At 43.9% G+C, this 12,002-nt stretch overlaps 1 protein-coding gene across 1 annotated transcript in view; it reads right to left on the bottom strand.

The window, feature by feature from the left end:
• The window catches only part of LOC146208284 (zinc metalloproteinase nas-39-like), a 53,072-nt gene that overhangs the window by 16,289 nt on the left and 24,781 nt on the right, over nt 1–12,002 (bottom strand). The window contains exons 6-7 of the mRNA XM_084597034.1: nt 11,144–11,373; nt 9,616–9,657 (exon numbers count right to left, since the gene is read on the bottom strand). Coding sequence (XP_084453160.1) covers nt 9,616–9,657; nt 11,144–11,373 — 272 coding nt within the window. The remainder of the gene's footprint in view (nt 1–9,615; nt 9,658–11,143; nt 11,374–12,002) is intronic.

The raw sequence follows: 12,002 nt of genomic DNA, 5'->3' as shown, positions 1-12,002 counted from the left end.
TCAGCCCAGCCGTCGTCCTTTGTTATTGTCCAATGATTGGCGGTCTTCCCGAAGTACAGGCATCGAACGAGGAGGACCGTGCCGTGCTACCACGACAGCAGGCTGCCGGCATACCAATGAGGTGCGACGTACAAAGGAAGTGGGCATCGGGGATTATACTGAGGGACCCTGTGCTCAACCTCTTTCTTTCTGTGCTTGCTTCGATGTTTTTGTGTGTACGCAGGTTGCTTTCGTACGTGCCTTCCGTGGACTAGTGTGTGTTCGTCGATGGGAACCGCAGGAAAGGATTTGGTGTCAACAGCGGGGAGATTCGGATGAAATTGGATGATTAGTTCGTTTATTTATTGAGAAAGCCGTGCCTGGCGAGTTCGCGTCGAATTAAAGGAAATTTATTGTTTTATTTTATTTATTTTGATATACCGTCAACCCCAATGAGGTTTTACAGAAGTGGACATCAACTGCATGACGTGTACATAATTGCTGATGTGGCAGATTCAATATGGAAAACCTTCATAGAATAGCACAAAGAACACCAAAAAATCAGTTATACAATAGAAAGCATATATCACCGGAGCTTTGAAACAAATTCAGACAGCTTCATGACAACAAAGTAGACTCGGCAAGCTCTAAGAACTTTTGGACTATAGGTTGCCTTACAACTGAGGCGTAAAGTGCATTCCAATCGCGCACTGTTTGCGGAAAAAAAAAGTAAACAGTGTTGTTGCTACAGAAAAATTCCTCAAGAAAGAGGGGAAGTTTATGACGTGTTATTCTGGATTTTCACGAAGTCTTCGGGGTTAATCTTGTATGAATTGTGTAGCAGTAGGTATAAGAATTTCAGGCGATGCAGTCTTGACCGGATAGATAAAGGGTAAAGCCCCTTTATCTAGAAATAAATATGGAGGCAGAGAACAAGAGACTTTTGTTCTATGTGCTTGTGTGTGTATGTAATGTCAGTTTACTTTAGGCGACCCCAGGTGTTTGAAGTATCTGGATCCGTCCACTACGGCCTCCCTGATAACCTCAGTCGGTTTGGGAAGTTAAACCCTATGAAGTAAGCAAAACCATTTTGCAGCCACCCCGCCGGGGTGGTGCAGTGGTAAGACGCCCGACCACTGTGCCGGAGTTCCCGGGATCGAATCCCGACCACGGCGGCTGCGTTTCGATGGAGGCTAAACGAAGTGGCGTCCGTGTGCTGTGCGATGTCAGCGCACGTTAAAGAACCCCAGGTGGTCGAAATGTCCGGAGTCCTCCACTACGGCGTCTCTCATAGCCTGAGTTGCTTTGAGACGTTAAACCCCACAAACCAAACCAAACTATTTTGCAGCCATTAAAACTTGCTGTTGCATAAAGCGCCTTGTTACGTCTAATTTCGAGCATACTTATATGGGAGCTTCCAAGATATACTGCTTGAAAAGGAGAACAAATTGCCCAAAAAACCGTAAACGAAGAATGGAAAAATATTGTAGCGTGTACAATAGCAGCCGCTAGGCGGCTGCTCATTGAGAGTCTCGTGCGTGGACTTGAAGAAGTGGCCCCGTGACGTTCGATTAGAAGAGGCCAAAGTTGGCTGTTGTCTCTCGGTGCTCTGGACCTGCTCTCCTGTGCCTGCTAGATCAACCCCTCGTTAAAGGCCAACCTTCTGGTTACGGGCCTAAACGGCTACGTGACAATATACAGCACAAAAAAAAAAGCCGTGAAGTACATTTCCGAGGTGCGTCGCAGTGGTTATCTACTAAGGCAAAGTTCGCCAAGTGTATTTTATTAGGTGGAAGCTTTACTAGTCCGAAATTTTATCGGCCTCTTTTAGGTCAACACTCGATTGTACCTACCAAAATGGCGTCGCAATAGCCTGTTAGGAGCCGCGGTTCGCACGGCTCCTGCAGTGGCCGACGACTGGAACCGAACGGGTGGCAGTGAACGCTTGACGCCCCTTTACAAGCCCCGGTGCTGCTTCACATGGCAACAAAGCATTGAGGAGAAGCTTTGGCGTCAATCATGTCTGGACACGTTTGGCCAGCCAGACACTTTGACGCCTCAACCTCCTCGCCGTCCACGTAGAGGCGCGCTCACCTATCCCTCTCCCACCGCGGCAGATCCGCGACGGGAAGCCAGGGCGCTCGCTATGACTTCTTGGGCTGCCGCTAACTGCTGTGTCCGGATTGGACAGCTCAAATGTCGACAGCTTCCTGGTCTATGAAAAAGGTCGCTCTGCCGGCTATCGAGTGAGACCATTGCGAACGTCCACTGAGTGTTGTGCTGCTCGCCAGAATGGATCTGGCGGATTCTCCCTTGCCGGCGCAGTGCGAAGACAGTCACGTGTAGCCAGTAACATTCGGCCTTCGTGCTGATGTTGTCTGTTCAGTACAATGTTTGAAAATATTGTATAAACGCACCGTTCGTTCAGCTCGTCTCATGGACTCGAGCCCCGATACAAGGATTAGGATCGTGACCGCGGTGTTCTCTCTCCGGTTTGGTCGGACGTCCTCATGGCGAAAGGGGATCCCAGCGGCGCCGGCTCCTGACATCTAACACTGGAGTCAGCGGTGGGATCATGATCGTGAATCGGCTCGATCCCCCTGACAAGTAACAAGCCGTTGTCAGCCCACCGAAATGGCGAGTAGGACGACGGTATGCACAACAGATACCCCTGTCGCAGAGCTCCTCCACTACCTCTTTCCTACAGAATTTCTGAAAATTTTCCCTTCTTCCTATCATAATTTTTACGCAACGTTCGTCCAAAGTTCTGGTGGTGTCATACCATTTCGCTTCCCAATTATTATGTATCTAATAGTCAGGTTGGAGGGATTAAAACTAGCGACATATGCAACTCCAATTGTTTACCTTAATCACCTGAACATACCATGCGTCCCAGTGCAGCTTGAGCCGCCACTACAGGAGGAGTGGAGAGGCTGCGTCAAGGAAGCAGAAAAAGCACAGAGGAAAATGCGCTGCCATTCAAATTTTGGCGCACACCACAGGAATAAGCGTGGCCAGCGGGAGTCGTGGTAGCACATCGCGAGACCGAGCATTAAGGTTCATGCACGTATATATAGGCGGCTCTAAGCGTGTCTGCTGAATTTTTCGGAATATAGTCCGGCTCTTGAAATCAAGCGTGTAGGTCGGAATGACCATTTTCACATTATATGTACTCCCCATGTCCACTTCTCGTTTATGGTTTCGACTAGGATGCCACTAACTTCGTTTGACCTCTAACCCCACTCTGCACGCCTCCTTTCTCTTAAAAAGACAGAACACGGGAATTTATGTCTCAATTTTTTTCCGGCGAAATGGGAAGATTGATGACTAAAATGTTCGCTTCCATAACAGTTTTGGTAGAAACGCTGTAGAAATTTTTATCGAGAATTTTTCGATCAGTGCATGCGTCCGTTTTTAGGTAGTCCGATGCTGGAAACCATGAGCAGCGACCGCGATGACTATTGGTGGTTGACAAAAAAGACGTACCGAAAACAAATATAAATTTCACTCTCCAGGCAGTATGTAATTCGATATTCTTTGCTTAGAGTAACGCCCTTTTCAGTTTTACAATCAAGGTTGTTACGGCACAATAACGCACCCCTCGTCGACGAAAGTTTTACTGGGTACTATCATCGCTTCATTTAAGAAATTCCAAACACTGTGGCACAATCTTGTAGCAAAACTTGAAAGCATGCCTCTTGTGGCGCGAAATGAGGGATTGCTTTTATTCACAAGGACGAATGGAGAGAGCGCAACATATAATGAATTATGGCAAGCACTCCTAGAAGAAAAACGAACACTGTGCATTTGCGAAAATCAGCGATATTTGCTGGCATGTAGTCACATGGGGTACTACACCGAAAGTGATGGGGTTTCTCCGCTAGATAGCGCCTCAGTTGTTTTTATGTAATTTTCAATGGCAAATTAAAATTGTAAAGCCTCTTTTCTTTGATATTGTAGTGCTCGATCTGTACTATATAATGCAAGGTCTTTTCATCTTTACCATAATCTCTTGACATATTTTGGCCAGCGTTTTGTCCCTTTAAAGTTACATCTTTCATTGTTTCTTCCAGAAGTCGCTGCATCGGTCATTGTTAAACTCGTTTTCGTTTGCCTTCCTCATTCTGCACAATGGGTGAGCACCGTTATGATAACAGCTGTTATATACTTTCCTCTTGAGGTAATCTGGTAAACTGAGGTTAATAATCTTATAGGATTCGCCAAATGCTCTCCATTCCTTTCTTGTACCACTTGTTACTCCATGTTCCGTATCTGTAGTGATCACTTGCCATTAGTAGGTGTATCCTTTGACCAAGTCAAACGCCATGTTACCTATTGTAAACTGCTGTCCCCTTGCGATTGTGTTTAAAGTTGACTTCAGTTTCCTGCACATTGATTTTTAGACATGTATTTTGACTTTCCAGCCTGTGCAATTGATAATGCTTTGCAATCAAGTCATTTTAAAAGCGAGTATCAGTGAATAGAAGGTCATTGCGATATTTTTTTCAAGAGTCATCATCGAGTGTTTCGCATCCACTTCTTACTCAGGCAGGCTTGCAAATCTAGATTTGCAAACGTACTCCACATTTGTGGATTTCCCCAAAGATTTAACAGACACGTCAGATTATTCATTACATCGCTCTCGACCTAACATCTCATCTGCTGGCCCCCTGGTTAGCTCTTTTGGTAGTGAAAATTTGCGAGGGTGACCCCTAAAATCTTGCTCCTCACATCCCCATTCTGCACGATGCCAGGGGGAGCAAACAATATCAGACATTTTTCATTTTCTGCTTCTTCGCTTGGGCTGTTTCGCGTCTAGATATGCCTTTTCTTTTTCGCACAGTGCATTCCGTATATGTATGTATGTATGTATGTATGTATGTATGTATGTATGTATGTATGTATGTATGTATGTATGTATGTATGTATGTATGTATGTATGTATGTATGTATGTATGTATGTATGTATGTATGTATGTATGTATGTATGTATGTATGTATGTATGTATGTATGTATGTATGTATGTATGTATGTATGTATGTATGTATGTATGTATGTATGTATGTATGTATGTATGTATGTATGTATGTATGTATGTATGTATGTATGTATGTATGTATGTATGTATGTATGTATGTATGTATGTATGTATGTATGTATGTATGTATGTATGTATGTATGTATGTATGTATGTATGTATGTATGTATGTATGTATGTATGTATGTATGTATGTATGTATGTATGTATGTATGTATGTATGTATGTATGTATGTATGTACGTACGTACGTACGTACGTGTGTGTGTGTGTGTGTGTGTGTGTGTGTGTGTGTGTGTGTGTGTGTGTGTGTGTGTGTGTGTGTGTGTGTGTGTGTGTGTGTGTGTGTGTTATGTCGTTCAGGAACTGTAATATTTTAAACTCTTGCATTTCGACCACCTGGAGTCCTTTAACGTGCACTAGCTAACAGCGCACAGCACAAGAACGCCTTGCTTTCTACTTGCACATAAAACCAGCTGTCGCAGCCGTGATTTGAACCCGCGTCCTTGGGTTCAGCAGTCGAACGCTATAACCAGTGAATCGGTAAAAAGGGTGTAAACACTCACTGACATCCACCCAAGCGCAGCCATACGGCTACAAATCAAAGCTCTACAGCTTTCTCAGAAACTTCCTAGTTAAATAAAAATTCGCCCTGATCCGGTGATCGAGCCCGGGACCCCTTTCCGGGACAAGTGCGGGAAGGTTCTCGTCCATGGAAATGAAAGCTCTAAAGCTTACTCAGAAATTCCGCAGTTAAAGAAAAACTCGCCCTGATGCGGAGACGAGCCCGTTACCACTTCTCGGGACTAGCGCGGGAAGTTTCTGAGAAAACTTCATACATTATTAATTTAAACTGCGCGAGCAAGAAGACAAAGGACAAGATAAAAGGAAGCCACAGTACAAGCGCTGACTCACAACTATGCCTAAGTCTTTATTCCATGACCCAGGTAAAAACAAACATGACGAAAACGAAACAATCACGTGAAACAACCCCTGGGTTCGTCTGCTGCACAAAAAGTCACTCAAAAAAGACATCTCTTTGCTTGACAGAGCAAGAGAAGTCTTGCTGACGCACTTAATGTCTGTTGAAATAAAATGTGCTTCAACCAGTTCTCTCGTCATTTTTTTCTTTGTGGCGATACAAAATCCTAACCTGGTGAAACATAGGATTGTACTGTGGCTTCCTTTTATTTTGTTCTTTGTCTTCTTATTCGCGCTGTTTAAATTAATAATGAATGTGTACCAACTCGCCCAACAAAGTATCTTGGTAAAACTTTATAGCTTTCCTTTGTAGCCGTAGGGATGCGGACGCGAGGTAGGGACACGAGGTAGATGCTTTACTTGTACGCCATTGCTCCATAATTTATTCATGGGCTCACATTTAGCTATCCTACTCCTCTGACTTGCACTGGGAATGAGGTCAGCAACGTATAGCAGCTGGCGAACGCTGCGCTTCATAATATTCTACGCACATATTTTTGGTCTAATGGGTTTTGCAAGCGTTTTTTCTGGGCCACTTTCACAGCTTTCATGACAGCGCTGTTTTTCACTAAATAATATGGCAACATTGACCGCAGTGTTGAATCCCGAAGGGGAAATATAGCATTTGATTTAATTTGACGGAAGCCTCTTATACAATTAGGCTCTTGGTCTGGGCTAGCTGGTTCATAACTATCACGAAATAAACACAGAGCGAAGAAACAGTGCACAGGAAGAAGACACATACAAGACGGGACTGGCGCTGTCCCGTCTGTATGAATCTTCTTCCTGTGTCCTGTTTCTTCGCGCTGTGTTTATTTCGTGATACCTGTCATGCAATCAATCAATCAATCAATCAATCAATCAATCAATCAATCAATCAATCAATCAATCAATCAATCAATCAATCAATCAATCAATCAATCAATCAAACAATCAATCAATCAATCAATCAATCAATCAATCAAATATTTACGTTCATAATAAAATATTCAAATAACCTGGACGTGCTGTCTTTCTCCTTCCATGCTGGCTGCAGGCATTTGGAGAGATCAGGATGTGCGCTGCGCGAGCGCCATCCACAGATTCTGCTCACAAGCGGGAATATCGATCAATGCTCCCAGCCTCGATAGGTGGCGCCCTAGGAAGTTTTGTAGGGTGCCTTGCGCGAGCTCGTGCCTCACTTCAATGCACGCTAACCTCTCGGCGTTTGCGTTAGAGTACGTAGTACGCGCTGTGAGGAGGGAGTGCTCGTGAAGCACGAATTCGATCTTCTGAAGTCATTTTGAGAGCGGTTGTGCTCTTTTCCTTTGATCTATTTCTCTGTCCAACTGTATCGAGGTAGACTGCAATCACGGGTTGCCACAATATCAAGGAGGTTGCACAGATATGACAGTGAAATACTAATAGGCCATGATTTAAATTACTTGGCATTCAGTTCCTTTCTTTAGTTTTCAGTTAAAATTTATAGCTATTCAGCTAGATATGACCTAGTTGGCAGCTCTTGGTTTAGTTTCCGGCCTCAGCGCATGCACGGATTACTGTCAAAACCTCTGAATGTTAGCAAAATAGCTCAAATACGTACGCGTACGCATTCCGGAAAAGAAAAGAACACTTGGAATAAAAATCTGCAACATATTTTTTTCTTGCCCCATTATAAGGATAGTATTCTCAGATCTTGTACATAAGTTGTGAAACATTATCATTTTTTTTTTGCCCTCTCAAACAGGGCCGTTATACAAAGCCCAGCACAGCAATTAGTGCGAGTTCCATAGGATTTGGGAGGTGTCCGATGGTGCACCCACCGAAGGATGCTTCCGGACCCGAATGGTTTCCGGAAGGTGCATGTATACGATGTAAGCTTGTAGAGACTCTGGATGGGCTTAATTTCTCCTCAGTGCTCTAGAAGAGTCATCACCCACCCTTCATGAGCTTCGCCACTTAGAGCAATGTCGAATGTACTCATTACATATTAGGTCTACACATTAGATTCCCTGTTTACATACCATAATGTTCAGGAGATTGAATATGCTTTCTAGCAAAGCAGCATCAGCATAGAGAAAGTTTAGTCAGCCCGAAGAAGGGATTTTTGGTGGAAGCATTTCTGTTCTAGTTCACTTATTCTCAGAATTGATTTCTGCTCCCTCAGTTGCTCCAGAGGACGAGGGCGGTCTTCTTTCTTTGCAGCTGAGGGGCAGCGATTTTTTTCTGATGGCCTAACAACTGGTTAACGAAACAAATAGCGTTTATTTGCACTTGGAAGTTCATGTATCCAATCCCGAAGCTTAAGGTCCTGTAGCCAGCCTTTCCTAAACTTGTGCATGAATATGATAGGTCCCAGTCCGTCGGACCGGACGCTCGACGTCGGTAGACTCTACAAATTGCATTAGAAATGCCACCTAAACGAGCTCAAGACTCAATGGGAGTGTTTGCATATTTACCACCGCGGCATATCACTGACGTCATCTTTTCACAGCGACATTTTATTGTAGAAATAAATTTTAGAGAACACTCTTCTAAGTAATAATTGCAGGGCCATCATAAACCGCCAATGAAAAAAATCCAGGAGGACCTAGAAACGGCTAAATATTCCGCTTCTCGGAATTCAGCATTTTGTCTCGTTAAGCAGTGTTAAAATTAGATAAATTTAGCAGGAAAACTGCTAGCCCGGCAACACTGCTTCATTGTGACCTTAATTGAACAAAATGTCGTAACGCACTTTCAGACTAGACACAACGAATGTCTCATGTAACATTTATTTACAGTATTGAGGTTACGTGACCACGAAGGACCGATCATAGAGAAAGAAAGCTTGGAGTCGTATTCCAACCCCTGACGAGTGTGGCAGTGAAATCGACGCAAACACAGGCAGGAAATGGAGCTGAGAACTACAATCCGATCTTTGTACTTAAGAAAAAAAGAATTAGTTCTGCTCTCGGGTTCGAACACGGGACCATCGTCTTCTCGGTGCAATTACTCTACTAGCTGAGCTAGCCATTTTTTTTTATTACACTGAAACAATGTCCTATATGCATGGACTATGTACAAATGATTAAGAAAAGAGCATCAAGTCAATACGATGATCAATAGGGTACACCAAGTCAACAAAACATTAAACAAGAGGCAATGTAGAGCACATCACTAAGAGTGAGTGCCACTTCGGTTCGGAGTTAGCCTGTGCACACAATTCCCTTAAATGGACAATCAGCCTACAGATGTGGTCTTTTGTAGAAACAACAGATTCACAATGTCTAACCAATTAAATATTAGCTAACCAATTAGTCATTCAACGTTGGGTGCCTAGAGGCTTTTTCAGGCCGCTTTCATTTACCTGTGCCCCCATACGATTGTACCCGCGAAAGAGTAAACAAACAAAGAAACAAATAAATACTATAGCTTGAGCGTAGTTTTCAGAATGTAATTTTGCTGCCTCCTAAGCACCGCAGCTTCGTCTAAAGAGATCTCTGTGCACTTATAAAATCTACGCTACCATTTACATATCTACTATAACGGACCCGTACGTTTTGCTTTTCTGACAGTCTCGACATAAAGCAATGGGCGCAGCAGACGGATGTGCGCATCACGTGTGCGCCGCTGAAAAATTAAACGTGCTTTCTGACCTTGTTTGTTGATAGGACCACCGTCCGGACTTTTCTGCGGCTCTGAAAAACACAAGCACAGGTGTCCGCTTCTGGTGAGCAGGTAGGCTAAGACTCTAAAGCCAAGATTAGGCAGCCACATTTTTCTCTTCTCGGGCAAATATCTCGCAATATACAGGCGGTATGGCTAGAAGCAAGTATGTTGAATAGCGTATAAACACGGCGTAACTACTCATGTGGTAATACTCTAGCTTGGAGGGTTTAAGGCATGAGTAACTAACCAAGCAGAGTCGCATGCTTTTTAGATGTCACACTTGCCACAAACTGCCCATGGATGCAGAGAGCCAAAGTAGAAAAAAAATGAATGACGCTAAAATCTTTACAAACCACACAGTGAAGTTCGACTGGTAACGATTTATACGCAGGACCCTTGTTTTGGGGGTAAAGTCCGGTTTCACGCGATTCTTTTACCCACCCTCATTGCTTTTGGGAGAATCGGGTGAAGCACGAATTCCGGCCAAAAACAACTGTCAAATAATCTGTGGTTTTGAGCGCTTAAAGCTGATGGGTACCGCACGGGAGCAGGTTAGGCAGCGTAATATTCATGAAACTGCGCTTCCAGTTAGCTGATGATGAATTGGTACCTATTCCAACCATTTATTTGCTCAAATTTGATGGAGTAAAGTAAAACAATGTTACGTCTCTATTATTTTAGCTGAAGTAGATCAGAAGCTGACATCTAAAATTTCTTAGCATTGCTAAATATTTAAAGATGCCATTGTCGCCATTCAGCAAAGTGTAGCATTTAGAGTACTTTGTTTTGCTGGTTAGAGTTGCGAGGGACACCATTTCGCACTGCAGCTTGAAAGTCAAGATTAAGCAGTCACATTTTTCTCTTATCGGGCAAATGTCTCACAATATTTCTCGCAACATTCATCAGAATGCGTGCGACGATGTATTTTTAAACGCAAGAATTTACGCGTTTGCACTCTCCTTTTTCTTTATACTACTGCTGCACAGCGATTCCAAACATTTTTTGAGCAAAGCACTGGCTGCTGTGAATGTGTTGGCAAGAAAATTCTATGCAAGCTTCATGTAGCATTGGGCAAAAAAGCGCGCGAAATGTATGCGTCTCGAGTTCGCGGTAAAGGGCGCTAAATGATTGACGTTACTGGTGTATATTCTGCGGTTTAGTTTATACCTGGTACTGCTACCATTGAGGTTTGCCGGCATAATTTAGAAAGTTTCTACGGTGGACAAGGCAGAACAGAGGCCTAACAACGCCAGATGCCATAAATAAAAGAACAATAAAAGGAACAAAACATAGATTGGATCTCCCGCTTGTTTTTGAGACATATCAGCCGACGTCAGTATGATGCGAGCGATGACGTCAAAGCGAGGAAGTCGATATTTGTTACTGCACTGCAACGCTCATTAATGTTTTATCCGACATTTCTCCTCTCGAACGTTCGTGAGCAAGCAACGTGATGAGGTAGACTGCTGACCAACCAAGGCTTCGTGGCTAGTCGTATTAGCAACAGGCACTCACCGATGGAGACCAGTTGATCCAAGGAGCCGTTGTAGGGCGCCTCGGTGAAGGTGTACTTGGCCATGAATCCTCGGCCCGGAAAGTGGCTCTGTGCACTGAAGGTCACGTACAGGTCGGGTCCCGTGGACATCATTTCCACCCAAACGTTGCGGTTGCACAACTGGCCGATGACGGGCGCACTGCCGTCTCGGCCATCGTGCACCAATATCACGTCCGGGCTGTTGAAGCAGCTGCAAAAGCGACAAGCAAAATACTAAGTCGCGAGGACGGCATGCAATGCGGGAAATTATTCGAAGCGATGCGAGGGGGAACTGCGGCAGCCAGAAATAGCTCAGAAGAGGAAACAGTTCGTTGAAACTTGCTTCAGGAGGTAATGGTGTCTCGTATGAATTTTCAATAAAGAAATGAAAAATGAGCTTAAATTCTAACAGGAGGGATTTCATATTATCGATACCTGTTTTATTTTTTCTACGCCGCAGTAATCTCATTCGTGTGGAGAGTGAACATGTGTCATGTATCAGAAATATACACAACAGTACAACTGAGGCCGCAGCTCACTGCGGATGTTGTGATGAAACTTCCTATGATGTCCTATGATGTGTTCCTATGATATCGCTTTGGAGCTTATCAATAGATGAAGGGGTAAATGGAACCCGTCTTTTGAAACAGTGCGGCGGCATGCGTTATTAAGTTGATAATTCGCTTGTTTCATTTTAGATCATTTTCTTAACCTAAACGGTCGTTATCATACAATTAACATTTTACGCGAAGCGTATACAGCTCATTCCGTCGAAAAACTGTCGGCGTCGTGGCAGTAGTAGTAGTTATCGGCAAAATCGTGTCCGAAATATTCGTGCAG

The sequence above is a fragment of the Amblyomma maculatum genome, chromosome 1 (genome assembly GCF_055883805.1).
Source record: "Amblyomma maculatum isolate TAMU_Amacu chromosome 1, ASM5588380v1, whole genome shotgun sequence".
NCBI lineage: Eukaryota > Metazoa > Arthropoda > Arachnida > Ixodida > Ixodidae > Amblyomma > Amblyomma maculatum.
This window is presented reverse-complemented; position numbering and strand designations above follow the sequence as displayed.